The 25,858-nt window shown below is 41.6% G+C and overlaps 1 protein-coding gene across 1 annotated transcript in view; it reads left to right on the top strand.

Moving 5' to 3' along the window:
* The window catches only part of VPS50 (VPS50 subunit of EARP/GARPII complex), a 73,726-nt gene that overhangs the window by 14,964 nt on the left and 32,904 nt on the right, over positions 1–25,858 (top strand). The window contains exons 3-18 of the mRNA XM_081931234.1: positions 40–162; positions 447–518; positions 2,514–2,567; positions 3,211–3,281; positions 4,804–4,921; positions 5,008–5,043; positions 5,737–5,819; positions 11,482–11,524; positions 11,710–11,808; positions 13,551–13,691; positions 14,952–15,084; positions 16,001–16,092; positions 17,047–17,141; positions 17,893–17,991; positions 22,110–22,200; positions 23,564–23,740. Coding sequence (XP_081787360.1) covers positions 40–162; positions 447–518; positions 2,514–2,567; positions 3,211–3,281; positions 4,804–4,921; positions 5,008–5,043; positions 5,737–5,819; positions 11,482–11,524; positions 11,710–11,808; positions 13,551–13,691; positions 14,952–15,084; positions 16,001–16,092; positions 17,047–17,141; positions 17,893–17,991; positions 22,110–22,200; positions 23,564–23,740 — 1,527 coding nt within the window. The remainder of the gene's footprint in view (positions 1–39; positions 163–446; positions 519–2,513; positions 2,568–3,210; positions 3,282–4,803; positions 4,922–5,007; positions 5,044–5,736; positions 5,820–11,481; positions 11,525–11,709; positions 11,809–13,550; positions 13,692–14,951; positions 15,085–16,000; positions 16,093–17,046; positions 17,142–17,892; positions 17,992–22,109; positions 22,201–23,563; positions 23,741–25,858) is intronic.

Genomic DNA, 25,858 nt, shown 5'->3' with positions numbered 1-25,858 from the left:
AATGTATAACACTTTATTTGAACCTATTGTGTGTTTAAGGAGGAACTTAGAGAGCTCCGGGAACAACCAACTGATCCTCAGGCTCAGCAAGAATTAATTAACAGCATTGAAGAAGTCTATTTTTCCAGTGATTCCTTTGACATTGTTAAGTATGAGTTGGAGGTAAGAGAATTATTAGGATTAGAATGACAGAGATTTCTGATGTACACACACATGCTGGGCTTCATAGTACTGAATCTGCTTTTGTTTTCCATTTTAATGTTCAAATTAAATCTATCTGTCCTTTTGCTGTTTTGGTAGAACTCCTCCAAAGCCCACTAACACCCATGGTGGCGATGCTGGGTGGGTGTTGTCCCAGTGCTCTTTGGGCCTTTTAAATAATTCAACAATTGTGTGATGTTTATATCAGGGGATTTAATTGGATTTTATTTATGCTTTACCTGCAGAAGCTGCCTCCTGTTCTTAGTCTTCAAGAACTGGAAGAATACAGAGACAAACTAAAGCAACAGCAAGCTGCTGTGAGTCGGAACTGCTTTCTCTCCCCTCTTCTCCAATCCCTTCAATGAGAGCCACATAAACTTCTCTCTTTTTTGTTGTTGTTAGAACTAAAAAAAAAGAGATGGCTTTAACACAACCTCTGAAAACAATGCCACATATTTCGGTGCAGACCTGCAAATTTTAATTGCGGCAAGGGCCACTGTCTACCACTTTTCTATCTGAGTTTAGCTCCTGTCTGGGCCTTAGCTTGTGCTCCAATCCTTGCTTTCTTTCCTCCTTCTTCAGATACTCTTATGTGTCCCTCCTTGCTTCAAGGAGCCCTGTGCGTTGGGAATTTTGTGGGGGAGAGCTATCAGTCTATATCATAGCATGGGACTACCTTCTTCAACCTGGTGTCTTCCAGAGGTTCTTCGACTCCAACTCCCATAATTCCAGACCATTGGCCATGTTGAACGGGAGCTTGGAACCTGAAGAATATATGGTGCACACCAGGTTGAGTAATGTTGGCGTAGGCCCTGCATGCAGAAGGTTCCATAGTCAATCCCTGGCATGCCCAATTGAAAGAGACCTCAGATAACTGTTGCCTGTGGTATAAGGACTAGTAATTTTGCTTGGTATAAGACAGGTTTGTGTGTTTTTATGTCAAAGCAAAATCTAAAGCTCAGGGTGGGAGAAGGCAGACTCTGATTGTGTTTCCCTTTGTTTCTATGGGGTTGGATCCAGACTTCTCAACGGTAGTGGTCCACATATGGGACACTCCTGTTGGAGAAATGGTGGCAGGGTAATATGACTTTTGCTGATTTCCCATGCCCCCTAAAAATCTGCTCTGCATCTGGCACGTGGGGGCAACAGGGGGAAGGAGGAATCAGAAATTTGCCTCCACGCCGCCTTTCCTCCATTGCGAACCTCCTTTGGCTCTCCCTTCCACAAAGGGCAGCAATCCTATCGTTCACAGAAGGGCAATCTCTGGATCCAACTTCTGATGTAGCATGAACAATTGCTTTTCACATGGTTCCTTAACTGGTCAGGGTGGGGAACCTTTTGGATGTTGCTGAACTGCACATCCCATCAGCCCCAGCAAGCATGACCAATGGTGTGGGATGATGAGGTTTGTAGTTCATCCACATCTGGAGGGCCAGTCCGAACTAGACAGTTTGGATTAGCTAGCTATTCTGCATCTCTTATAGGTTTGGGCTTGGCCTGCTTGGGTGGACTAGTTTATGTTATTTAAGGCATCCATTGAATTGTGCAAGCACGACACACACACACACACACACACACACGGGAAGAGAGATTCCAGTTCTCTTGAGGATGCGCATTATAATCTGGATGGTATGGGCAAATTTCCAGATGTTAATGCTTTTTAAGGCAAAGAATCCAGTGTCGTGACTTGTGTGTCTCTTCTAGTACCACAGATGATGGCTTAACTACGCTTATTTTGTTCCTTGCTAGCTGAGTACCAGGTGCACTCGCATTGCATTTACTGGAACTCAGAAGTAGTGGAAAGAGGAAAAAACATTCAGCGCATTAAAAGAAAAGTAATAAATTAACATTGGTACACAAATAGTCATTGCTGCATTCCGTAAATTGCTTTTAGGATGGCATCTCTGCCACAAATGTGGATTTATTTAAATCTCTTTTATAGATGAATCATAAATGATTATATATTAATGGCAAGGTAAAATGACTATATTAAGCTTCATTGTTGTATGTCTCTCAGTTTTTATTCAAGAGTATCTTTCAATTTGAAATGGGGTGGGAGGTTAATTTAGGTTCTGCTACTGGTTTCCAACGAGAGCCTGTAAGTTCTCATGTATTTGCTCTATATATGGCCATCATTTTTGGAGTGTTTATCATTTTTTACATGCAAATATTTTAATGTAGATATAATCTAATGTTGTGGAGGACTTACTGAATTTTTTTGAAGAGGTTCTAAGCGCTTCCTGTCAAGCTGTTCTTTTAAAATAGTACTCTGCTTATATTTGCTGCTTCGTAACTTGAATGTTTTCTTTAAGGTATCTAAAAAAGTTGCAGACTTGATACTTGAAAAACAACCTTCATATGTCAAGGTAAATTAATGAAATCCACTGTGTGCTTGTTTATTATTTTTAAGTAAGAGAGGAGAATGCGGCTGCACTCAGGACCTGGCTGTGGTCTTCCTGTAGGCATATGGCTGCCACTGTGAGATCAGGATGCTGCCCTGTGCTGGGCTATTGGCCTGATCCAGCAGCCCTATTTTCTTCTTTTCCTGTCTCATGAACTTAATATATTATTTATGGTTTATGAAAAAGCAAATGCTGAATTCTGTCATTTAGAGATTTCCAGTATGACCAAATAAATAAAAATAAAAATGGATCGCAAACTGTGCAGTTTGAAATGTGATTTTATTTTCAAAATGACAAGTCTATAAATTGTAGAGCTTAACTCCATGGAGGTCATAATCTTTCAAAGCTTCAGTGTGAGCCAAGTGCTTTATGTGTGTGCCGAATTGTACTGTGAGTCATCTTGGTGCATACATGGACCTAAACCAAGACATCATACCAGTACACAGCTCTTTACTTACTATGATGTTCAATTTTTATTTTAACTTTTTTTAAAAAAAAGAATGGACTGAATGTAAATTAAGAGTACATTTTGTAAGAGGGCGTCTCCTTTCAAGCCAATTGCTTTGTATCCTTGGAGAAATAAATTGCTGCTTTTATATTTCTGCAGGAGCTTGAACGAGTTACATCCTTGCAGACTAGCCTCCAATTAGCTGCTGTTATTTGCACAAATGGAAGACGGTATAGTGCGCCCTTTTACTGATGCTTGTTTTGCTTTACAAAATGAAAAAAGTATCATTTCAAAGTAGTTTTTCTAGCTGCCTTTACTTTTGCTGCTACTTTCCTTTAGCTATATATTTCAGGTTTAGACAAAAATAGGCAATTTAAAACTTCACCTCTTGTGAATGTCTTTATTGGCTACATTTATTAGCTACAAGCTGGTAAACATTTTTGCAGGCTAGTAACTTCTGTGTGCTTACTTACAAGGCTGACTGTAGACATTGTGCCAGATCAAAGTTAATCGTCTTTAACCCTGTTTTGATGTGATATCTGAATCAAGAGTTTGCCTCTGTTTGGATCCACTCCAATCTGGGTTCAGACCTAGGTACTGAACGGAAACAGCCTTTGTTACCCTGATGGATGATATACCAGAGAATGCATGGGAGGGAATGTTAGTGTTCTCCTGGACATCTCAGTAGCTTTTGATACCATTGTATGCTTCTGGGGTGGGTTTAGGGGGCCACTGTTTTATGGCGACTCTTCCTACATAAATAGTTATTCTCAAAGGACAGTGTTAGGTGACATTTCCTCCACCTGTGGCCATTGGACTGCCTTTGGAGACTTTTTGAAAATCGTGTTTAAAGCTGGTTCAGAACATGGTTGCCATCACCCTGATGGGATGGAGACATTCAGATTCTGTAACACACTTACTGGACCAGCGGCAGGAGCCTATCGGAACCCAATTTAAGGGGCTACTTTGGGCTCAAGCTATTTTGTTGACCATTAGCACCATACTAGTTGCCCACACATTGTGATAAAAAACAGATGCTCTCTTCGTACGTCCACCTCTTAGATCAGTGAGATTAGTGGCCACAAGGCATGGGATCTTTTGTGGTAGCCTTGTTGCTTTGGATCTCTCAGCCAATTGATCTGTTCTGGCTTCCCATGCTTCAGGCCTTTCAGAAAGCCCTAAAGCAGGCTTCCTCAAACTCGGCCCTCCAGACGTTTTTGGCCTACAATTCCCATGATTCCTAGCTAGCAGGACCAGTGGTCAGGGATGCTGGGAATTGTAGCCTCAAAACATCTGGAGGGCCGAGTTTGAGGAAGCCTGCCCTAAAGACATACCTCTTCTGAGTAGCTGATTCATTATTGAGGTTTTACGGTCTGTATTGTGGTTTGTCATTGGTATGGAAAGTGTGTTAATTGGCTGGCTGAGGATTTTTATTGGGTATTCTTTGTGTGGGGAGTAATTTGATGATATGTGACAAGCCTTCTTGGTGGCCTGGAATTAGTATAAATGAAGCAATATTTTGCAAATATTCTTTGAAGGGTGTGTGAAGAGATTCCTTTGCCTTTGGGGCAGATGTGTGCGTGCATATGTGTGTGTTTTATAATTCTTTTCTCTGCATTGTTTATTAGTACTGGTCTTTGCTTTAGAACACAGACTTAGCACAGCATTGCCCATTTTTATACACAAAGCTTATTGTATTCCATGAGAGTTACTCTTTCATTTTGAAAAAAAAATGTTATTTGACTTTTGCAGACATCTGAGCACAGCAAAAGAGGGTTTTACTCAAGCCAGCTTGGGCCTTCTTGCCAATCAACGAAAACGCCAGTTGCTGATGGGGCTGCTAAAATCACTGAGAACGATAAAAACCCTGGTAGGAGCAGAGTTTCATGTTTTCAACTATAGAAATCATTTCTCTAGTGTGCTGTGCAGTGACCTGTCCTTCCTTTTAATTTCCAGCAACAAACTGATGTCCGCTTAAGTGAAATGTTGGAGGTAAGAATATAACCGTACTATAATTTAATTGTAATTGAAGGGAACATCTTTTTGTTCACATGCATTCTAACTGTATTAGGGGCTGCCATCTTGGCCCATCTGTGGGCTATAACTCCCTTTGAAGAGCAAGGCCAGGCCTTGGCTGCTCCTGTGTTGATCAGCTGTGTTAATTGTTATGCCTACTTTTAAGAAGAACCAATCACAGATTAGGCTTACGTGGGAGAGAGGTGAAATTGTTACTATTTTATAAATGTTTGGCAGCCTCCTGGGTTGGGGACTTACCCCTCCTGTGTCTGAAGGTCAATAGTTTGTGCTTTGGTAACCACCTATAGCAAGCCATAGAACTGTATAGTTGGAAGGGACCCTGATCTAGTCCAACCCCCTGCAGTGCAGGATAGAATCACAGAATCATAATGGGAAGGGACCTTGAGGGTCATCTGGTCCAACCCCCTGCAGTGCGGAGACCTTTTTGCCCGACATGGGGCTCGAACCCATGACCTTCGAGATTAAGAGCCTCATGCTCTACCAACTGAGCTATACTGTTGGGTTGCAAAGACTGGAAACACCAAGCACAGCTGTCTTGAGCAGATCAGAAAGCCTTCTTTCGGGAAATGCAGTGCTCACAGGCTTTTTTCTTTAATAAACTTAGTGTCAGGGTTGTTGAGTTCTTATTCTACGTCTTATTTCCCACAGGAGGAGGATTACCCTGGGGCTATCCAGCTCTGCCTGGAATGCCAGAAAGCAGCTAGCACTTTCAAACACTACAGTTGCATCAGGTAACACAACAGGCGTCTTCCAGAGTTGGTTTTTGTCCTTCAGGCACACAGGACAATGAAGGAGCGTGCAATTCTTTAGGGAACGGCTCGCAAATTATAATTTACTGGGCCCCAGTACTGGAGATTAATTTTCCATCTTGAAAAAACAAGTTTTGGTGTGTGTGTGTGGTGTTTGTTTTTAAAAGGCCTGTAAAGTGCAATTAACGTTTTGTATAATTTCCTGACTTGCTGCATATAGCGGCTGCTCATAATGAAAGCGCCACATGGCTGAACGGTTTTGCAAGGTAGCACTTTCTTTTTAACATGAACTGATTGCCACCAAAGGCTAAAAAGTGGCGCTGTATAGTGTGTTCCTTTTGGTAGCTGTGTACAGCTGCAATCCCAAACACATATAATCTGGATGCAGTTGGATTTGCATCTGAGGCTGAATACACACTGTAAATTTAAAACACATTTAAAGCAATGGATTCAGTGCAGGATCCAGATTTAGTACTGATCTGGGCCCACAGATTGTGTGGGTGTGTGTGCGTGTGTGTGCATATGCGTGTACCAGCCCTAAAGGTAAAGGTACCCCTGCCAGTACGGGCCAGACTCTAGGGTTGTGCGCTCATCTCACTCTAAAGGCTGGGAGCCAGTGCTGTCTGCAGACACTTCCGGGTCACGTGGCCAGCGTGACGAAGCTGCTCTGGCAAGCCAGCGCAGCACACGGAAACACCGTTTACCTTCCCACTAGTAAGCGGTCCCTATTTATCTACTTGCACCTGGGGGTGCTTTCGAACTGCTAGGTTGACAGGCGCTGGGACCGAGCAACGGGAGCGCACCCCGCCGCGGGGATTCGAACCGCCGACCATGAGATCGGCAAGTCCTAGGCGCCGAGGTTTAACCCACAGCGCCACCCGCGTCCTAGAATCTAACAAATTACACTTATCTCTTTCCAAATCTTAGTACTTTTTGGTTTCTAAGAATCCCCAGGCTTTCCGGTAGAAAGTTGCTCATCTGTTGGCTGTGCATATGGCCACCTCTTAATCTATCATAATTAAATTTTGCATGATGATTCCTAAGATCAAGGAGCAGAGAAGTGCTGGGAGGTGGCAGTGCTTAGAAGTGCTGTTTCCCAGCTTCCTAGGTGTTCTGATTGCTGCTGCTAGATAGAATGTTTTTGGAGCCACCACAAAATGTCAGGGCTCAGCGTTGGTATGAGAGAGTGGCAAACGTTCATCCAAGTGACAAGAGGTGGGCATAGTCTGGGCAACAATTGTGCGGGTGTGCCAAATGCTTCTTGCATATTTATAAATAAAAATTCCTAGCCGATTGCCTTGGCACACCATTAATCTTTTGTACCTCTTTGTACATATGTCTGTGTATTTAACAATGGGCTAGACTCTTGTAATTGAAATAAATGCACAGCAGCCTTATTAATCTTGCAGGCATTAAAATGCATAAAACTATACATCATTGATGGGTTTGCTAGTGAAATTTGTATATTGATGCTGCTTAATTATTGAACAGGTGTTCTGTTTCATTGCATTGTACTTCAGGTTAGCGGGAGAAGTGAAAAATATTGGCAGAGTCAAAAGTGCAAGCCCAGTCCACTGAGTAAAGCCCCAGTTTAGCTAATTAAGTGGAGAAGAGAAGCCAGAATCCTGCCCCTTCCAGTTGCTTGTCTGGCCCAACTGCCAATCAGGACTCCTTTTGCAGCATCTGGTTGCTGAAGGAAAGGGGGAATGAGGCCCTTAAGCTCTGGCCTTCTCTCACCCATCTATATTTTATATTTATTTCTTATGGAGCAATCTAAACTTCTTCCTCCCTGTCTACTGGGGCTTTACAGATCTACAGCACTTCCACACGGGTGGGGTGAAGGAAGCAGATCACAGCGCTGTGATCAGGCCTGAATTGGGCTTGATGCCATCACAGAATCCAATGAAGCTTGAGCCACCTCAGTCCCACCCTTGGAAAGCCCTGTTTGGGAGCTTTCTGCTGGGAGGGTATCCTCCTGGCAGCACTTTCAGCCTGTGGCGTTTGCCCTCCTAGGTGTGTGACATCATACTGGGTTCATAAGGAAAGGGTTAACTAATTGTAAAATGACTAACCTATAGGAACCCAAGGGGAGGAGTTAGAGAAGAGAGAGGGAGGCTAAGTCTGTGGGTTGGGCTGGTTTGATGTGAGAGAATCTGTTAAGGAGGAGTCAGTTAAACAGTTGGAATAATCAGTCAGAAGGTAGTAGAAAGGTATAGGCCGGTAAAGAAACTAAGGTTAAGAAACTGACAAGAAAAATTATCTGAAACCATAAACTTGTTAATGCTTATAAAATAAACTTGTTTATTTGGTTTAATGTTAACAACTGTCTGGACTCAGTGTGTACCCCAGAGTTGGTTGCAGCAGGGAAGCGATCACAGTGGTGGCACAGGGATCAATAGACCGTCAAACGTCCGGGGACCCTGGGTGATCGCCACACAGCCATCCAATAGACAGGAGAAGGGGGAGCTCCCTGCTAGCAGAGTGATGCTGCTGTTACTTTGCAGGTAGTAGCAGATGGATGGCTCTGCCCAGCCCAGTCCTGCTCTGCCGGCCACATTTTTCAGTAGGTTTTCTATTGCCAAAATGAGAAAAGCAGAATATAAGAATAATAATAAAAAAATGAAATCAGTTAAGTTAAACAATATTATTATAAATATGTTGTCTTGGACATGTATCTCGAAGTGTATTGTGATTTATTTATTTTTTAAGTAAATACTGAAATTAGATAGATCCATAATTGGAGTTTCTTTAATATTCTTGATTGTACTTTTTGCTGCTTTTTCTGTGCTGGCATGATATCGCTCCCTTTTGTTTCATGCCAGATTAAGGCAGGCAAGGATACAAACAGGGCCTTCTTAATATGCCTTAATTAATTGGCTGAATAAAATGAATGCCATGAATTAACATGTTGGCACAGTTAATTGCGTCTTTGAAAGATCAAATTGTTACGCCCAGGGATTGTTATATTTCATTTTGTCGCGTGTTATGGATTTGAGCTGTGCGCTGTGGAATTCTGTCAATTTGCTCTTGATATGAACAAAGCGAATTTGAGGTATATCCCTCCCCTCCGCTATAATACACGATGCACCAAAGAAACAATTTGTCTGGAAAATAATCAGCTCTAGATGGAATGAATTATTCTCACAGAGCCTATATGTGAAAAGCCCGGTGTGGAAAGGAGTGGCAAGAACAAAAGGAGGCTTGTAAAATAAGCTTTCTTTTCTTTTATTCCTCCTCCTGACTATATTTTCCCCACTATCAGAGATGGATCAAGTATTTTTTTAAAAAAATTTTTTGGATTGTATATATTTTGTATCTGAAATGGATACTGCGTTCTGGTTGTACTATGCCAGAAGCAGAGGAAATGAATGTGTCTCCCATGGCTTTCACCATGTCTGCACCCAGCAAATACTCAGATATGTGTCCTGCAGTCCTCTGTGATGGCGCAGGGTGCCTTTCCCTTAGTGGGGGGGTGCAGGGTGCGCCAGCCATAGTCAGTGGCAGCATGCAACAACACTCATAGACTATTTCTGGCATGGTTTGTATCCTGTATGAATTCAAGGCCCAACCCAGCCTTTCAGGAAGTTACAGGGCTGTAAAGGTAAAGGGACCCCTGACCATTAGGTCCAGTCGTGACCGACTCTGGGGTTGCGGCGCTCATCTCGCTTTATTGGCCGAGGGAGCCGGCGTACAGCTTCCGGGTTGTGTGTCCAGCATGACTAAGCCGCTTCTGGCGAACCAGAGCAGCATACGGAAACGCCGTTTACCTTCCCGCAGGAGTGGTACCTATTTATCTACTTGCACTTTGACATGTAGGGAAGAAAACCTAACTCACAGAGCTCCATCTGCTTACCTTTCAAAGGCGCCTCTTCTCCCTCTGGTGCGCCAACATTGCTTGAATGTTTTTGCATTCCAGTACCATTCCTCCCTGAAGCATGAGAACTAAGACCTCCTCTAACAGTAGTGCTGCGCCATAGGCAGAAGAAGTCCCTTTGTAAGGTAAAGCATATAAGACTACGGAAGAGCCAAGACCATCCAGCAGCAAAGTCTCATCAGAGGTTAAAAAAGGTGTCTGATTTTGCCAGGGGCTGGCACCAAACATGGTGCCCATAGGCTGCGGGTTCACCACCTAGAGCAGATCTTTCCTAACTGTGTACCGCGACATGTTAAGTGTGTTGGCTGCAGCGTGTAGGTGTGTCATACGATTGCCGCCCCCCCCGCTCCTCCCAGGGCTGGAAAGAGGTTAGTTTAACCTCTGGTTTGCTAGAAAAACTGAGTTACTGTGTCACGAAATTATGCAAGTCTTAAAAGTGTGTCACCAGTGTGAAATGTTTGGAAAGCTCTGAGCTCGAGGATAAGGCTCTCTTCTACCCTCCAGTGTTGGAGGCATCATACCTCTGAATATCAGTTGCTGGCAATCACGAGTGAAGAGAGTGCTGTTGAACTCAGGTATCATAGGTGCCTGGTTGATGGGCTGCTGTGAGAATTGGATGCTTGGCTAGAGGAGCCTTTGGCCTCATCCAGCAAGGTTCTTCTTACTATGCTATACTATACTATACTATACTATACTATACTATACTATACTATACTATACTATACTATACTATACTATACTATTGATATATGTAGCACATTATGGTGCTGCTTTAAAACGTTTCTTTGGGGGTGGGTTGTCTTGCAAAATATTGAATGACCATCCAGGATTTCTCCTTGTACCTTTACTCATTAATTCATGCATGCATGCATGCATGTATCAAATTAACTGAAAAGTGCAATGCACAGAGCGCAAGTATTAAAATTCAGCATAAAATTCAGCTTGCACACTTTAAAAAGACATCCATACTTGGGTTGCTTTTGCTGTTTAAACCACCCATAAAATACACAGTGCTCATTAACTGCGAGGCATCATTTCAGTGCATGTGGCTTAGCTGTGTTGCAAAATTAAGCTATTTTGCAATGCCTTCCTTAGCTTATCATTGTGATCATGAAGCTTAAAAGGGGGGGAGGAGAAAAATAACTGGGTTTTATAATAATACTTTTATTATTTCCTTTCCCTGATTTAGTTTTGTCATGCAATGCAAGTCTAGATGTGAGGAAAATTGCAATATGGAAAATCCATCAGCTTTTGGTAGATTTCTGTTCAGGGTCTGAGCAAATGTCAAAATTTTGTCACAGAATGAAAGATTCTAAGATTCAGAGAGAATTCTTGGGGGTTGCATGGGACACACAGTAGGCTTTTCCATTTTCAACAGTTTCATGTGTTTTATAATTGCAATAGCTTTATTTGTTTCTAAAGTTGCATGTTTTATTACTGTAAGTAGTTCTGGGACCATAAGGTGAAGGGTGGGTAAGAAATCTTATATAAAAATAAATAAGCTGCCCACTTGAGCATGGGCGCTTCTGTGTCTAATGGCCTACAGAGATGATTTGAGGATAATAGATCTCTTTTAGAGATGTGGTTTTGGCGGGTGGTGGGGTGTGTGTCTCTTCAGTCATCTTACAGCATTGCTGGCAGAAACTCTATTCTATAAAAGATCTGCCCAATTGCACTGATGTACCACAACATTCATCATAGCCCAAAGCACTTGTATAACTTGTTGGCTTAGTTCTAAATGATCTAATGTTGGACTTTATTGTTTCGCAGTGAATTGAATTCAAAACTACAGGACACTTTGGAGCAAATTGAGGTGAGAATGCAGCCTATTGATTTTTTTGACAGAGTGAATACCTTGGCTAAGGGGCGCTTCATCTGTTCAGATGATTATATTGCATTTTGCTTTCTTATGATACATGAATGTCTCCATATAAATCATATCTTTTCATTCTGTATAGCTATTTCATTTTACTGAATATTCATGACTTGACATTTTAGGAGCAGTTAGATGTCGCGCTTTCCAAAATCTGCAAGAACTTTGACATCAGCCACTATACCAAGGTGCAGCAGGCTTACAGACTACTTGGGAAAACGCAGGTGAGCGTTCCCTGTTTGTTGTTACGTCTTGCTTATGAATCAGGCTAGCTTGTCTTAATCATGTGAGCTATCTGCTTTGGTGGCGAAAAGTGCTTATAATGTAAAAACAACCAAAATGTTCAAATACATTCTCTGCAAACTCAGTACTATCTAACAGATTATAGGCAGGTTGCTTCTGTCAATAGACACTAGTGATGGAATACATACAGACCCTGGGAGTAAATAAAATAAAAACACAACTGAAAGCAAATCAGTTCTTAGTAAATGATTACTCCCTTAGAGCTCTTATCCCTGGTTTGTTCAGCAGTTGAACCACCCAAGATGGATGCCTTGCACATGCACCTATCTGCTGTTAAGTGTACTAGCATTGCATCCAGTGCTCCCCAGTTGGAAATATAAATGTTTATGGCACATGCTCACTGGTTCTCTGGCTGGCAGACGGAATATATCTGGGCAAGAATGCTCAGGGTGTATTGTGTTGGCAACCGAGCCTGGCTGGCTTTTGCTCAGTGGCAGGCTTGCCAATCACCTACTGCACATTTATTCTTTTCCTTCGCTCCGTTTCTTGGGTCTGCTTTCCTTAAAGGACCTCTCCATTCGTTGAACCCTGTTTTTGGGGGGAAATATGATAATTGTGTGTTTGACTAGACCACAAGAGGATTTACTGTTCTCTAGTTTCACATTTGCAATAATCTTTTATAGTCCATTCATTTCCTTATCTACAGCTCATCTGATTTCCAGCTGCGTTATTAAGCCTTGGGTGTTTTCTTTTGTAAGGCTTATAGCCCCCTGCCTCACACATACAAACAGCCCACTAAAGGGTACTTTTCAAAATTACACCTGCTCTGCCGCTTCCAGGTCCAGCGTTACTCCTTCTCTTTACATTTTGCTTCAGCGGAGGCTGTGTGTGATTGATTGATTGTTTTGGTTCTTGGGCTAAGAGGAAGAGAAGATTTCTATCTCCGCCTATCAATAATAAGGGCAATTTAAATTTGCAATAAGCAAAAACAAACTCACAACTAAAATTTTGCCCTGCAAAACAAACAGACTGCAGAGCAGAAACAGGTTATAGCTCCGGTTAAAACCACACTAAGCCACAATAACCCAAAACACTATTAAAATCCTGGTGGAATAAAAAATATATTCACCTGATGCCAAAAAGGTGTCAAGAAGGTGGCAGACCAGCCTCTCTGCAGAGGCTGTTTCATAGTCTGGTGGTGCCACCACTAAAAAGGCCTTTGTAGTCTCACTTTGCTTGGTGGGGGCACCCATGCCAGGTCCTCTGTTGATAAGATTTAGGTAGACATGTGTGTGGGGGGGAGATGATCTTTCTTTTAATCAGGTCCCAAACTATTTAAAGCCAGCAGTTTAAATGGGGCTTGGGAGATTACTGTGGGCCAGTGCAGCTGGTAAAGCGTTGCTCAGTCCCGGTTAATAGTCTTGTGGCTCTGTTTCGAACCAACCACAGTTTCTGAGCCATTTTTAAAGGCAATCTTACATACAATACAATGCAATAGCCTAAAAGTTACTAGAGTATGGGCAAATGTGTCTAAGTTATCTCCAACCAAGTATGGTCATTGCTGGCTTATCACCTGAAGCTGAAAAAGCCACTAAGTGCCACGGAAGCTGCTTGAGTGTCTGAAGGCTATTGCCTAGAATGACAGTCTGTGACTTAAGGAAGAGGAACTGGGGAACTGGCTTTCCATTATGCATTAATGACTCTCCCCATCCTTTCTCTTCAGACAGCCATGGACCAACTGCACATGCACTTTACTCAAGCCATTCACAACACTGTATTCCAAGTTGTTCTCGGTTACGTAGAGCTGTGTGCGGGAAACACAGACACCAAGTTTCAGAAGCTTCAGTACAAGGACCTGTGCATGGTACGTAGTCGTATAAAGGCTTGGGACATTTTGTGTTTGCATGTATAGGCCACATTGGAAGAAAAAAAAATGGCGAGGAATTTCTAGCAACTGATACTCAGAAGCATATTGTCTCTCACCATGAAGGTAGAACATAGTCATCAGGATTAGTAGCCAATGGGAGCGTTTTAAATGCTTCGTTGTAGTGGGGGATTTGGTGGGGGTGGGGATCATGGCTGGAAGGGAAGTGTTAACCCTTCCTTTCCTGTGCACTGACCCACCCTGGAATTGGCCCTTCTGCACAGCAATTAGTTGGGGGGGGGAGTCAATGGGAGCTTTTAAGCTTTTAAGAAAGCTTAATGGATGAGTGGGGGAGAGACCCCCTGGGGGCAGTGGGTGGGGAGATTTTATCAAATACTTTTTTTCTCTAGACTTGGGTAGCTCTGCTGCATGAATGCTTCTCATCCATTAAAAACTGTGTGAGAAGAATATTGTGGTGTGAATTCACTCTTAGCAGCCTTTCCGTGAAAAGAATGGTTTATATACCAAATCAGCATCCTAGCTTATTTTGGACACTTCAAAATAATTCTTTCTTTCACTGAAGTGTTTAAAATGTTGCGCCTCCTTAATTTATTTAGCTTTATTGGCAGGACTGGAAGAACACTTCAAGTTTTGGAGTGCCAAAAACCACGGCGTTTTTAGATCAATGGTGTATTTAAAGCCCTGTTAATTGTTATGTACAATCTCTTGGCAAATTGGAAGTGTTCTTGAATGCATTTAGGCTCTTCTGCCTCTTAACCAATACAAAATTAACTAATACTTTAAACTAAATTATTGGCACGTGCACTTGCCCATTTCATTTGTTACTGAAAGCAAACAGTTTTTTGTTTTAACTGCAGTCCATGGGGCATTCCACAGCTTGAAAGGGGGAAAGTATATGTGTGCGTTTAAAAAAATCTAGGGAATAGGGTGGTTCCCCTCATTCTGTATTATTCTTTTCATTGTGTGTGACATCTACTACTAATAATATAATAATAGTAATAATAATGATAATAATTTATTTATACCCCACCCTTCTGGCTGAGTCTCCCCAGCCACTCTGGGCGGCTCCCAATCAAATGTTAAAAACAGTACAGCATTTAAAAACAGTACAGCATATATGCCATATTGTACAGATGTTGTATGTGTGTATTTGTCATATTCCTTCTGCATACAAATTCTGCATTTGACAAAACTTAGAATGAAGAAAAACATCACAGATCTTGCTTGTATGTTCCTTAGCACATCACGTCAGACAGTTACATTCCTTGCCTTGCTGACCTCTGCAAAGCCCTGTGGGAGGTCATGCTCAGTTACTACCGAACCATGGAGTGGCATGAAAAGTACGATCACGGTGAACCTCCTTCGTCTTCTGGTAGGAACTGGTTATGCTATCTAAATGTATTATCTGAATAAAATATGTATTTTGAGTTAGTTTCAGAATGTGAAAAATGTAGGCGGGGCTGTATGAACAATAGGACAAAAGCTCTTCCAATAGCCATCAGGGTAACAGTAAGATTTGGAATCGGGAACCTGTATAAAATGCAATTTATGATTTTTTTTTTGTAAAAGAAAATTGTTAGGCACAGTTGATCTCTCTCAACCTACTATTTCAGGAGCTTGAGGGATTTTGCAGTTGTTACCTCATGAAGCATTATAATAGTGAATATCTATCCTCTGTGAACGCTCCGAAACTGAAATCCTAAACAAACTTTTTAGCGAGTAATCCTCCAGGAGAAAATGAGAATTACTTCTGAACAGCGCTGTTTTTCTAGAAAAAGAGGTGCCTGAACTCACCGTGAATGCCTTCCTTGTTCTCTTAGAATGGCAATAGTGCCTACCTGAGAGGTGCCGGAACTGAGTTCCGGTTGAAAAAAAGCCCTGTTTCTGAGTAAGCACACAAAAGGATTGTGCGACACACCTTATTAGAGCATTATTGTTATTATTACTACTTTTTATGCCTTTGCTATGGAGGAACCATGTGTTGGGTGGGGGTGGTGGGACATTGTGTGTGTGGTGCATGTTGAGTGGGCCTGCTATCATCGCCTCACTGCCCAGATCAGCCAGTCTTGGTTAATGCCCTTCATTTTAGGTCAGTGTGGTGGCATTGTCTCTGCCACATGATGGGATTTGGGGTGTGGGCTTGCTATTATTGTCGTGGAGTGTGAAGTGAGCCTAAAGGATGTGAAATTTTGTCTCACATTAAAATAAAGCGCACATGTGCTCGCATACACAGAGTGAATCCCCCTTCCTTGTCGGCTTACATGTAAAACACATACATTATTTTCCAGATGGAAGCAATGTCATGGGTGCTGAGGAGACCAATTTTGACCGCAGCTACGTGAAAAAGAAATTGGAACATGGACTTTCGCGAATATGGCAGGTTCGTTTTAAATTGGCGAAATGCTTTCCGGCCCCAGCAAATGCTTGTTTTTGAAAAACATTAATTGGACTTTTAGGAAAGAATGTAAAAAAAACCCCATTATCTCTGGTTGTTCATAGCATCAGAGAAAAATAGGTTCGTTTCTGTCGCATAGTTTCATGTTCTTAAAATTGAGTTTAAAGAGCATGAAATGATGAAAACGTCAATTTCTCTTGAATGGACAGTAGATAGAACATTCTTTGGGAAAGAATGTTTCTCTTGTTGATTCCAGGTACTCCATTTCCCACTGCCTACCTCTGGTTTTCTGTTTCCCCCACCCCAAACACTACCTCTCCAAACCTTAGGAATCCCCAAGCCTCATGACATCTCCCCTCTTGTTCATGGATGTTTTGCCTTATAAAATGTAATGGTAGCAATGTGATTGCAAAACCGGTTAGATGCAGACTATATTATATATGGAGGCTGCAAGTTCTTCACAAATTAGAAGTAACTTTGAATAAACCACTTTAACCCACTCCTCAAGTGTTGGCTTTTTGATTTGTTTAGATCCAGGACTGAGTATCCCTCGACAGGTTTCAGCCATTTATCATAGGTAGCAAATACATCAAATGCTATGAAGGCATCTGGTTCATCATAGAGTTGGAAGAGAGCTCAAGGACCATCCTAACCATGCTATATCCCCAGTAGGTGGCTGTCCAGCCTTCTAAGGCAATCTGCTCCACTGTTGAACAATGCATAGTGTCAGGAAGTTGTGCCAAACATTTCGTCTAAATCCCTTTTCTTATCTTGAACATGTGGGATTTGGGCCTATTGCTCTGGAGCGGCAGAAACAAATTTGCGCTGTCATCTATGAGAGAACTCTTCAGATCCTTGAAGACTGCTATTATATTGCCTCTTAACCATATCTTCTGTGGGCTCAGCATACCCAATTTCAATACGTTTGCTTTTCTGCAGGATGTCCAGCTGAAAGTGAAGACCTATTTGCTTGGCACAGACATGTCTAACTTCAAATACGATGACTTCATCTTCGTCCTGGATATTGTCAGCAGGTATTTTGAGGCGCCATTTGTTCTGATAAAGAGACAAAGTGGAAGTTAACACAATAAAGCTTTTTGTGTGTGCATTGAATTCTAAGAGTTTTTTTTCCAAATATTGTTTGGTTGCGGCAGGCAGCATAAGTCATAGCATGGCTGTTTCTTCACTTCTGTGCTATTTAAAATTGCTTCACTGATTAACTGGACTGGTATTTCCAAAATCTGAGTCATTCTTGGTGTACTTTAAACCAGCCTTGCTGGGGCTGATTGCAGTTCTAGTCCAAAAGCCTCTGGCGGGCGCTAGGTTAGGAAATGCCGAAATAAAATTACGTACATTGCTTTACTTTGAGGAAACTGCATCTGCTTTATGTTCCAAATATTCTGATTTAAATCAGACCACTATGTTTTAGGAGAATCAAATGCCTTAATGTGCCTCGGAGCAATCTTAGTGTCTACTAGCCTTAGGTCTCATCTGCACCAGACCAGTAGGAGTCTTAACTGCATGTCTTTCTTTGGGGATCCGTCACCATTTTATGTTTAATCTGCTGAGAAAATTGTAGAAGTTCCTTGACTGAAATATAACTTCCAGAGTTGAAGGAATGAGGGTTGCTTTATACAGACAGATGGTCCACAGTATGAAAAGAGGATGCAGGCCGTTCTATGTGGGCTTCTCTTTCAACAGTGCCTACCTGAAGCCTAACCTGTAGTTGAAATGAATACTCTAATTCTTGACTTGAATGTATAATCAGAAAATCCTCTTCCGTAGGCTGATGCAGGTTGGTGAAGAGTTTTGTGGCAGCAAATCAGAAGTTTTGCAAGAATCCATTAGAAAACAAAGTGTGAATTATTTCAAGAACTATCACAGGTAAGAGCTACAATAGTAGGCTAGTTGTTGTAAGAGGTCGATGTCCCTTTCAAGTTTTCAAGTCGTTAAATGCAGACCATAAATGCAAAACGTTTTATGTTTGCAAAATAAATGCTCTGTATAAAATGTTTAAATTTTATCAATGTTCTTTCTGAAAACTTTATTTTACAAGGTGCATAGTACAGTAAGCCTGCAACTTAAGTGGGGCTTGCGTTCCATGGATCGTGCCTAAAGCCAAGATCATGTATAGTCAAAATGCATTGGGCTCATTGGCAGGTGGGATTGCCAAAGTCATTTTTCTCAGAACTCCACCATCTGTCTGTCTGTCTATCATCTATCTATCTATCATCTATCTATCTATTTGCCACACACATAAAGCTGAATGCACACAAGTTAAATGTGTGCAAGTTGCAGGCTTACTGTAGTTTACTTCAATGCATTGGTGTTATGGGGACATATTTTCAGTAACATTTCCCGTAAATTCCTGTCTCGTGCCTGGTTCCCAGCTACTGTTTTCACTACATAGAAGCAAGGCTAGATTTCCCACAGGGACGGAGGAAGATGCCTTATACCAGGGCAGGCTGTTTGACCACCTGTGCACCTGTGTTGTCTAATCCAACTTGCAGGAGCACATCAGGGTCTCAGGTGGAGGTCTTCCATGTCACCTGCTCTTTGATGGGGAACCTTTGGCCCTCCAGATGTTGCTGAATGTAAACAGTTCCCATCAGCCCAAGCCACCATGGCCAGTGGCCAGGAATGATGAGAATGGTACTTCAGCAACTCCAGAGGGCCACAGGTTTCCTACACCTACAACTGGAGATGACTGAGACTCAACTGGGGACTTTCTTCATTTGGTCTGCCATTTGAGCTATTGTCTATTGCAGGGAGAGCTAGCACTGTGCCCTCCAGGTGTCCATGGACTCCTAGCTCACATAATCTCTTGACTGTTGCCCATGTCGGCTGGGGCTGATGGGAACTGAAGTCCAACAACATCAGGAGGGCACCACATTGTGTACCCTGGTCTACTTTAAATATGTCGCTGCTTAAGTCTCTAAATGCTTGCTTCAGAGAATACTGCCTTGTATTTTCAAACACATAACAGAAAATATAGGGAGAATATTGTGACTGTTGAATATACAGGGTTTGGCAATTGCTGCCAAAAGGTAATTTTAAAATATTTATCATTGTTTTTGCATAGGCTATTGAGGAAGAAACTTGATCCATTTCAGTGCTTTTACCTACTGGGTAATAATTTGGACTGACGATGATTGTTGCGTACTGATGTTGAATGGGTGCTGTAGAGATTTGATTGGCTAATGTTGTCTACAAAGCCCTTTGAAGACGTAGCAATTTCCATTGGACTGTAAAAATATTGTATGTGTATTAGAGCCTGAATCACCTAAAGCTTTCAGGAGTTTTAGGCTTTTGACTTCAAGTGGATACGGCTCTTACTCCTCATTGTGTGCTTTAATTAAGAACTGTTAGATACTTTTGTAGATGCATTAGTTCATAAGAGCTACCCAGCTGGTAGCTCTTTAAAGAGCATTGTCTTGCATTTGTTCATCTTGACATATGTAGACAGGTGGGCTATAGATACAGTGATTCCATCAAAAAGCTGTAATATAGAGTTGCCATTAAGAACATTGATTTATATAACCTATGACATAGACTGAATGTATTAAGCAATTTTATTGGGAAGTAGCATTATTTTTGAGAATAAGTGTTTGAGTGCTGGGGGTGATAATTGACAACCTTACTCATAAAGGACCTTTCAGGTAAGAGTGGCTCAGGGATTCAGAAGGAAGGAACTGGTAGATTTGCCTCTGCGATTTGGGAACTCAAGTAATACATGCCTTTTGGAAACAGAGCATGCCTTGTTGCCAAGCCTACACTACATTACTGGAAACACAAGTGTACACATATCACCAGCTAAAGTCTGATTTCTCCAGATCTTGGACTTAGGTTTGTGGCACACCATGGGAATGTTGCCTTGCATAGTGGTTAGAAAGGGGCAAGTCCCATTTTGGATTAAAACAGAGGTTACCTTTATTACAATGTAAATCTCTTACATTAAATCGCTTTTGAAATAGAAGGCCACTTACAAAGCATAAAAATAGTAAACCAGTGCATAATATATGCAAGGGGTTTATAGGCATTGCTCTGCCTGGACCAACAGATTGACTTCTGGAAAGACAGAGAGTGAGAAGCAGAAGAGCTGAAAAGCTCATAATGCTCCATTTCAAAACGCAGAGTTAGAGTAGGAACAAACTTCCTGGGATTCAGAGTGATTAAGATTATTAGAGCTGTTATCTTGTTGGCCACCCAAACAAAGCCTCTTCTAGATACCTGTTGAATTGCACTTGTTGATTGATGGACAGCTTCTATAGCTCCTGGTAAAAAGACATGTGATTATGTCATACCCTTTGAAAATTGTGTTCCCCTTCCCCACCCTTTTTAGCCAAATGAGGATATCAATTAACTCAAAGCATGTTTCTCCTTGCAATATGCAAACAGTGGTGAACATGTTACCTTACCAAAGCTTATGCAATTTTATTTAAGCAGTGTTTTTTATCGATTGCCTGGAAAGCACTGCCAATTAATGTTTCTTTTTCAGACTCAAGACTTTTGGTTTTTAAAGCTTTGTTCTTGTCTGAGAATATTTCATTGCCGCCAATTTGCCTCCCCCCCCCATTTTTCTTGAATTCTTGGGATGACTGTTTAGATGTAAGGAAAAAGAACTACTGGAAACAGAACAAAATGTGCATTTGTGCTTTTGCATCATACAAAGGAAATACAGAGAACTGTGTCTTTTAATCTGGTTTTGTAAGAGACTGGCTAGGTTTGAATGCTTTCTGGGTGACAACGTGCCTGAGTGAAACACTGGGCTCATGCATTCCCCTTCCCTCCTTCTGTACAGGTGGAAAGAAGACTTCTACCAAGTTTATTTTTGTTTTCAAAGAATCTCATGTTTAGCATTGTGACACATTGTGCTTTTACAGTAAGCAATAGCTAGTTGCTAAGTGAGCCAGCTTCAAACAATAATAATAATGATAAGAATAATGTTTCCATTGTGGGGCTTCCTCCCTCCACTTAAGTCCAGTGTCCCCAGTGTCGTCCTTGCACAAGCAGCTGTGAAATATCCTCTTACACAAAACACCTTTGGAGATAGCCCATAATCCTTGATGAAGGAATTTCATTTCCCTTTCCCAAAAGGCAGATCATGGAAGTACAGTAATTTTTGTAAACTGAGCACAAAAAGACATACAGCAGCACCTTGGTTCTCAAACACCTTGGTACTCAAACAACTTGGAACCCAAACACTGCAAACCCAGAAGTAAGTTTTCCGGTTTGTGTGCTTTTTTTGGAAGCTGAATGTGCTCCACTTTGAGTGCCACACTTCTGTTTTAAGTGTTATGCTGAGGTCTGTCTGTTTTTGCTATTTATTTTGCGTTTTTGCAGCTCTTTTTGTTTTGTTTTCGCGACTGTGGAAACCAGTTCAGAAACTGATTGATTGATTGATTGTGTGACTGCAGTACATTGTTTATTGCTTTCATTTTAAGGATCAATGGTCTCATTAGATAGTAAAATTCATGTTAAATTGCTATTTTAGGGGTTGCTTTTAAAAGTCTGGTACAGATTAATCCATTTTGCATTACTTTCTATGGGAAAGCTTGCCTTGGTTTTGGAACGCTTTTGGTTTTGGAACAGATTTCCGGAACGGATGAAGTTTGAGAACCAAGATACCACTGTACTAAATTTTTCCAGTACACAATTGGTACATATTTTTATTGCAGAGGATCTACTACTCTGTTCATCACTCTACCCAGCGAGGGCTTGTGTAGGTGTTTCCTTTTTTGCTGTTGCTTAAGCTTTACGGAAACATGGATAGGAAACAGTTTATCTCACCCCTCAGTCCTTTCCTTCTCATTTGGCTCCTATGTGGCTGCAAGAGATACGTTTTGGAGAACCATGTAGTAGAAACGTGATTAGCTCATTAACGGAGGATCATTAAAGAATAGCAGAATTTGATTTAATGGAACTGCAGCTAGGTTCTTAATTTCTCAATATAGTTGACTTGTTACACCCTTTGCCTTTGCTGACGCTAAACTTTGTTTCAGAACCCGCCTCGAAGAACTGCGAATGTTCTTGGAGAACGAGACGTGGGAGCTTTGTCCTGTGAAATCAAGCTTCAGCATATTACAGCTTCATGTAAGTCCTAGCCATGTTAAAAAGCAGGAATGGGACGAATGCTTAACATAAATGGTTAAGGCTACTTTGGCCAAGACGGTTGAAGGGTTTGCCGCTATCTTGACTTTCGCTGTACATTTGCAGTGACTGTGTTGTGCTAGGGAAACAAAACACAATGCGGTGATACCTTAAAGCACCGTATGCATTTTGTATTCAGAATGGAAGGACCAAATTTTAAAGGAAGTTATTGGATGTGCAAGGTGTTTTCACTTGCCAATAAGCTCTTTTTCACCTTGTGCTGTAAAACGACATGAGAAAGATAAAAATAAGTTCAAATGTGATGTTTTGCTTGTGCTACAGATTGTATGCATTGTCTTGCACAAATGGAAGCATGACAACTGTTGTGGAGCCTACCTGCTAACAGCAGTGTGTGAACTTGGGGCAAGGTATATATGTGGGAGTGGTCTTTTTGTTTACTGGATTCAGCCCTTCTGCTGCCTTTGGACATCATTCCAAGCAATTGTTTTGTTTGATAAGAACAAGCTGCAGTGAACCTTGCATGTATTCCTCCTTTAGTGTGACTGTGAGGACTGGAAGTTATCACTTCTGATGGAAGCTTAGCACAGTTCAGCATGTTATACAAACCTAAACTATGTGTAATGTTAACTATGGCTTTTTTAAGCAAGCAAGCTTCATAGCCAGTGTTTTGAATTTGGCTTGTTTAAGATGAACCACAGTTAAGGTGAACCATAGTTTGTTAAGTCTGGATGATGAGACAAACTGTGATTAAACTGGAAGCAAAAGCTTCCAAACTTGCAGTGGAGCAATATAGGGAACATGAGGGTAACAGTGGCTCGTTCTTTTTATGCTAAACAATGGCTTTGCATGATGTCCAAATAGAGTCAGCATTTGTGCATCCCATGCTATTTCCAGCATTCAAGGTAGTGATAAAACCAGATGCTATGATAAAAAGAAAACTTGTTAAAATTCACTTTTAGCAGCCATTTATATTGATTGATTTTTAAGCAGCTGTAAATGCAGGGGCATTGTAATTCTCATAATTTGCTTTTTTAAAAGTCGGCTGTAACGTAATTCATCACGATGCTTCACTAATGAACTTAATATGTGTTTTGAAAGTCTTTCATTTCCAAGCTGCAGGGGGTGTTTTGCCTGAAGTAATTGGGCAAGTGTGTTAGAATTAGACAAGCATCAAATTAATGGTTACATTTGCAGTCTTTAAAAATAAAATAAAATGAAAGAAGGAAAGCCATGTTAGCTGAAAGACAAACACCGCAGTGCTTGTTAAGAAACCGCTCCTTTATTATGTGGATCAATATTTAAACTACATGGCAGAGCCTATAAATCACCTGTTTTGTGTTAATAGGAATTTAAGTTCATGGCACAGTCCCGTTCCCCTTCTGTGTCGCCAAGCAAGCAGCCTGCTTCAGAAATAGAAAGAACCATAACTCTGTTTGAGCAGTACTGTAATGGAGGGAATCCCTTTGAAATCCAAGCCAACAACAGAGATGATGAGACTGAGGATGTGCTGGCTTCCAATGGGGTAAGGGAACACTGATGAGCTCTTAGTATTCTGTGAGACACGTTATTTCTAACCAGTTAATTTCCAAAATGGAGGTTGCAAAGTAATAATCCTTCAAACTGGGAATTCCCTGTCGACATGCCTGGTGTTACTGTAGAAACCTTGATTCAGGACAGCTCAGTTGATAGAGCACGAGAATCTCAAATGTCAGGGTTGTGAGTTTGAGCCCCACATTGGGCAAAAAGATTCCTGCATTACAGAGGGTCAGACTGGGTGACCCTCGTGGTCCCTTCCAACTTTACAAGTCTATGGTTCCATGTTGGGAATCACAGCATCCTGGTTACTTAACACAAATGCTCCTAGACACACCTGCCCACCTGTAAGAACCCAGTTAGAACCTTGGTCTATGAGGGAGATTGGGGTGACAAAATAGCAGAGCAGTGGCCTCTCAGGACTATTTTGGGGGGTCTATCTTCCAGGACAGACTGGATTCACTCTGTAACGCAAACTCCAGGTCGGGAGCGGGTCATTACTAAATCTGTTTAAACTTCCATTCAGTTGATTAGATTATTTACTTGTGCTTTGGTTGACCTAGACTCTCTGTATAAAATCAAAAACGCATTTCTCCTCCTCTGTGGTACTCAGGATTTGTATACCTGTTCACCGGTGAATACTTTGTGCACCCGATGAAGTGAGCTCTGATCCATGAAAGCTTATGCCACAATGACTTTGTTAGGCTTTAGGGCTGCATAAGACTGTCTGTTGTTATTGCTGCTACAGACTAAAAAACTGGCCTGTTGCAATCTGGCCCTGTTTACGTATGCATCTTGTCTAAAGCAGCCAATAGCTGAAGGGCAAATGAGCCTCTGCCACACAAATCCCATGTTGTTGTTTAGTCGTTTAGTCGTGTCCGACTCTTCGTGACCCCATGGACCAGAGCATGCCAGGCACTCCTGTCTTCTACTGCCTCCCGCAGTTTGATCAAACTCATGCTGGTAGCTTCGAGAACACTGTCCAACCATCTCGTCCTCTGTCGTCCCCTTCTCCTTGTGCCCTCCATCTTTCCCAACATCAGGGTCTTTTCCAGGGAGTCTTCTCTTCTCATGAGGTGGCCAAAGTATTGGAGCCTCAGCTTCAACAAATCCCATAGTGGTGGTTTAATTTTTTTCTTGTACAGTTCCTAATGAATTAATATTCAGATTCATGGTCACTGTCAAGGACTGGCCTTTCTGTTGCTAAAATGAGAGTCGCGTTGTGTTTTCCTATAAGTAACTGATTGGTCCTACTATCATCATGGAACTGACACATTCTCAGATCGCTAGGGGGCGCAATAATCACATATACCAGCAACCGGCTATGACTTTCTGTAAGCTGTAGTATATATTTTCTGCAACCTTGTTTTGGATTGCCCATGGTAATACTGAGTTCTATTCTATTTATTATGGAGGCTGACATTTGGTTAGTACTTGCTGTGGTGCATCCCCACTCTCCAGCATCTGCATAATTAGTGAATTATCAGGCTGTCGTGAAAATGATTTTGTACAGGGCTCTCTTTCTTTCTTTCTTTCTTTCTTTCTTTTTTTCTTTCTTTCTTTCTTTCTTTCTTTCTTTCTTTCTTTCTTTCTTTCTTTCTTTCTGTTTTGTGTTCTCTGTGACACTTGGGATACAGAACATTCTGTGAGGAAGGAACTAGAACGCTGAATAAAATGAGTTATATGCATGTTTTCCTCAAATTTGGTTGGGCAGTTGTTAGATCTGCAGACATTAAAAAATGAGTTTTATTAATCTTACATGTGGCTTTAATTTCTTGGGCAGCACTTAGCAAATATTTTAAATTATGGTGGTTTGCAATTTATTGTCATTATGCAGCCTCTTATATTCGGATCAAACGTTTAGTTGCATTGTTTCTCTTACTTAACTGAAAGCTGCTGTTGGTAGTGGTTCAGCGTTCAGCATTTTTCTTTCAAACAATTTATCACAATTATGCTTGTTTTGCTTAAATTTCTCGTCTGTCCCACCCTGTGGCTCATTCAGTGCAGTGGGCCCGCCACTTACATGAGGGTTCAGTTCCAGGGTCCCACATGAAAAGGCAAAATCGCGCAAAGTCAGGAACCCCTGAAATCGCCCCCTACCCCCATG

The sequence above is a fragment of the Podarcis melisellensis genome (assembly GCF_964234715.1).
Source record: "Podarcis melisellensis genome assembly, chromosome: 12".
Classification (NCBI taxonomy): Eukaryota; Metazoa; Chordata; class Lepidosauria; order Squamata; family Lacertidae; genus Podarcis; species Podarcis melisellensis.
The sequence above is the reverse complement of the archived record's forward strand: the minus strand, read 5'-3'. Positions and strand labels throughout refer to the sequence as shown.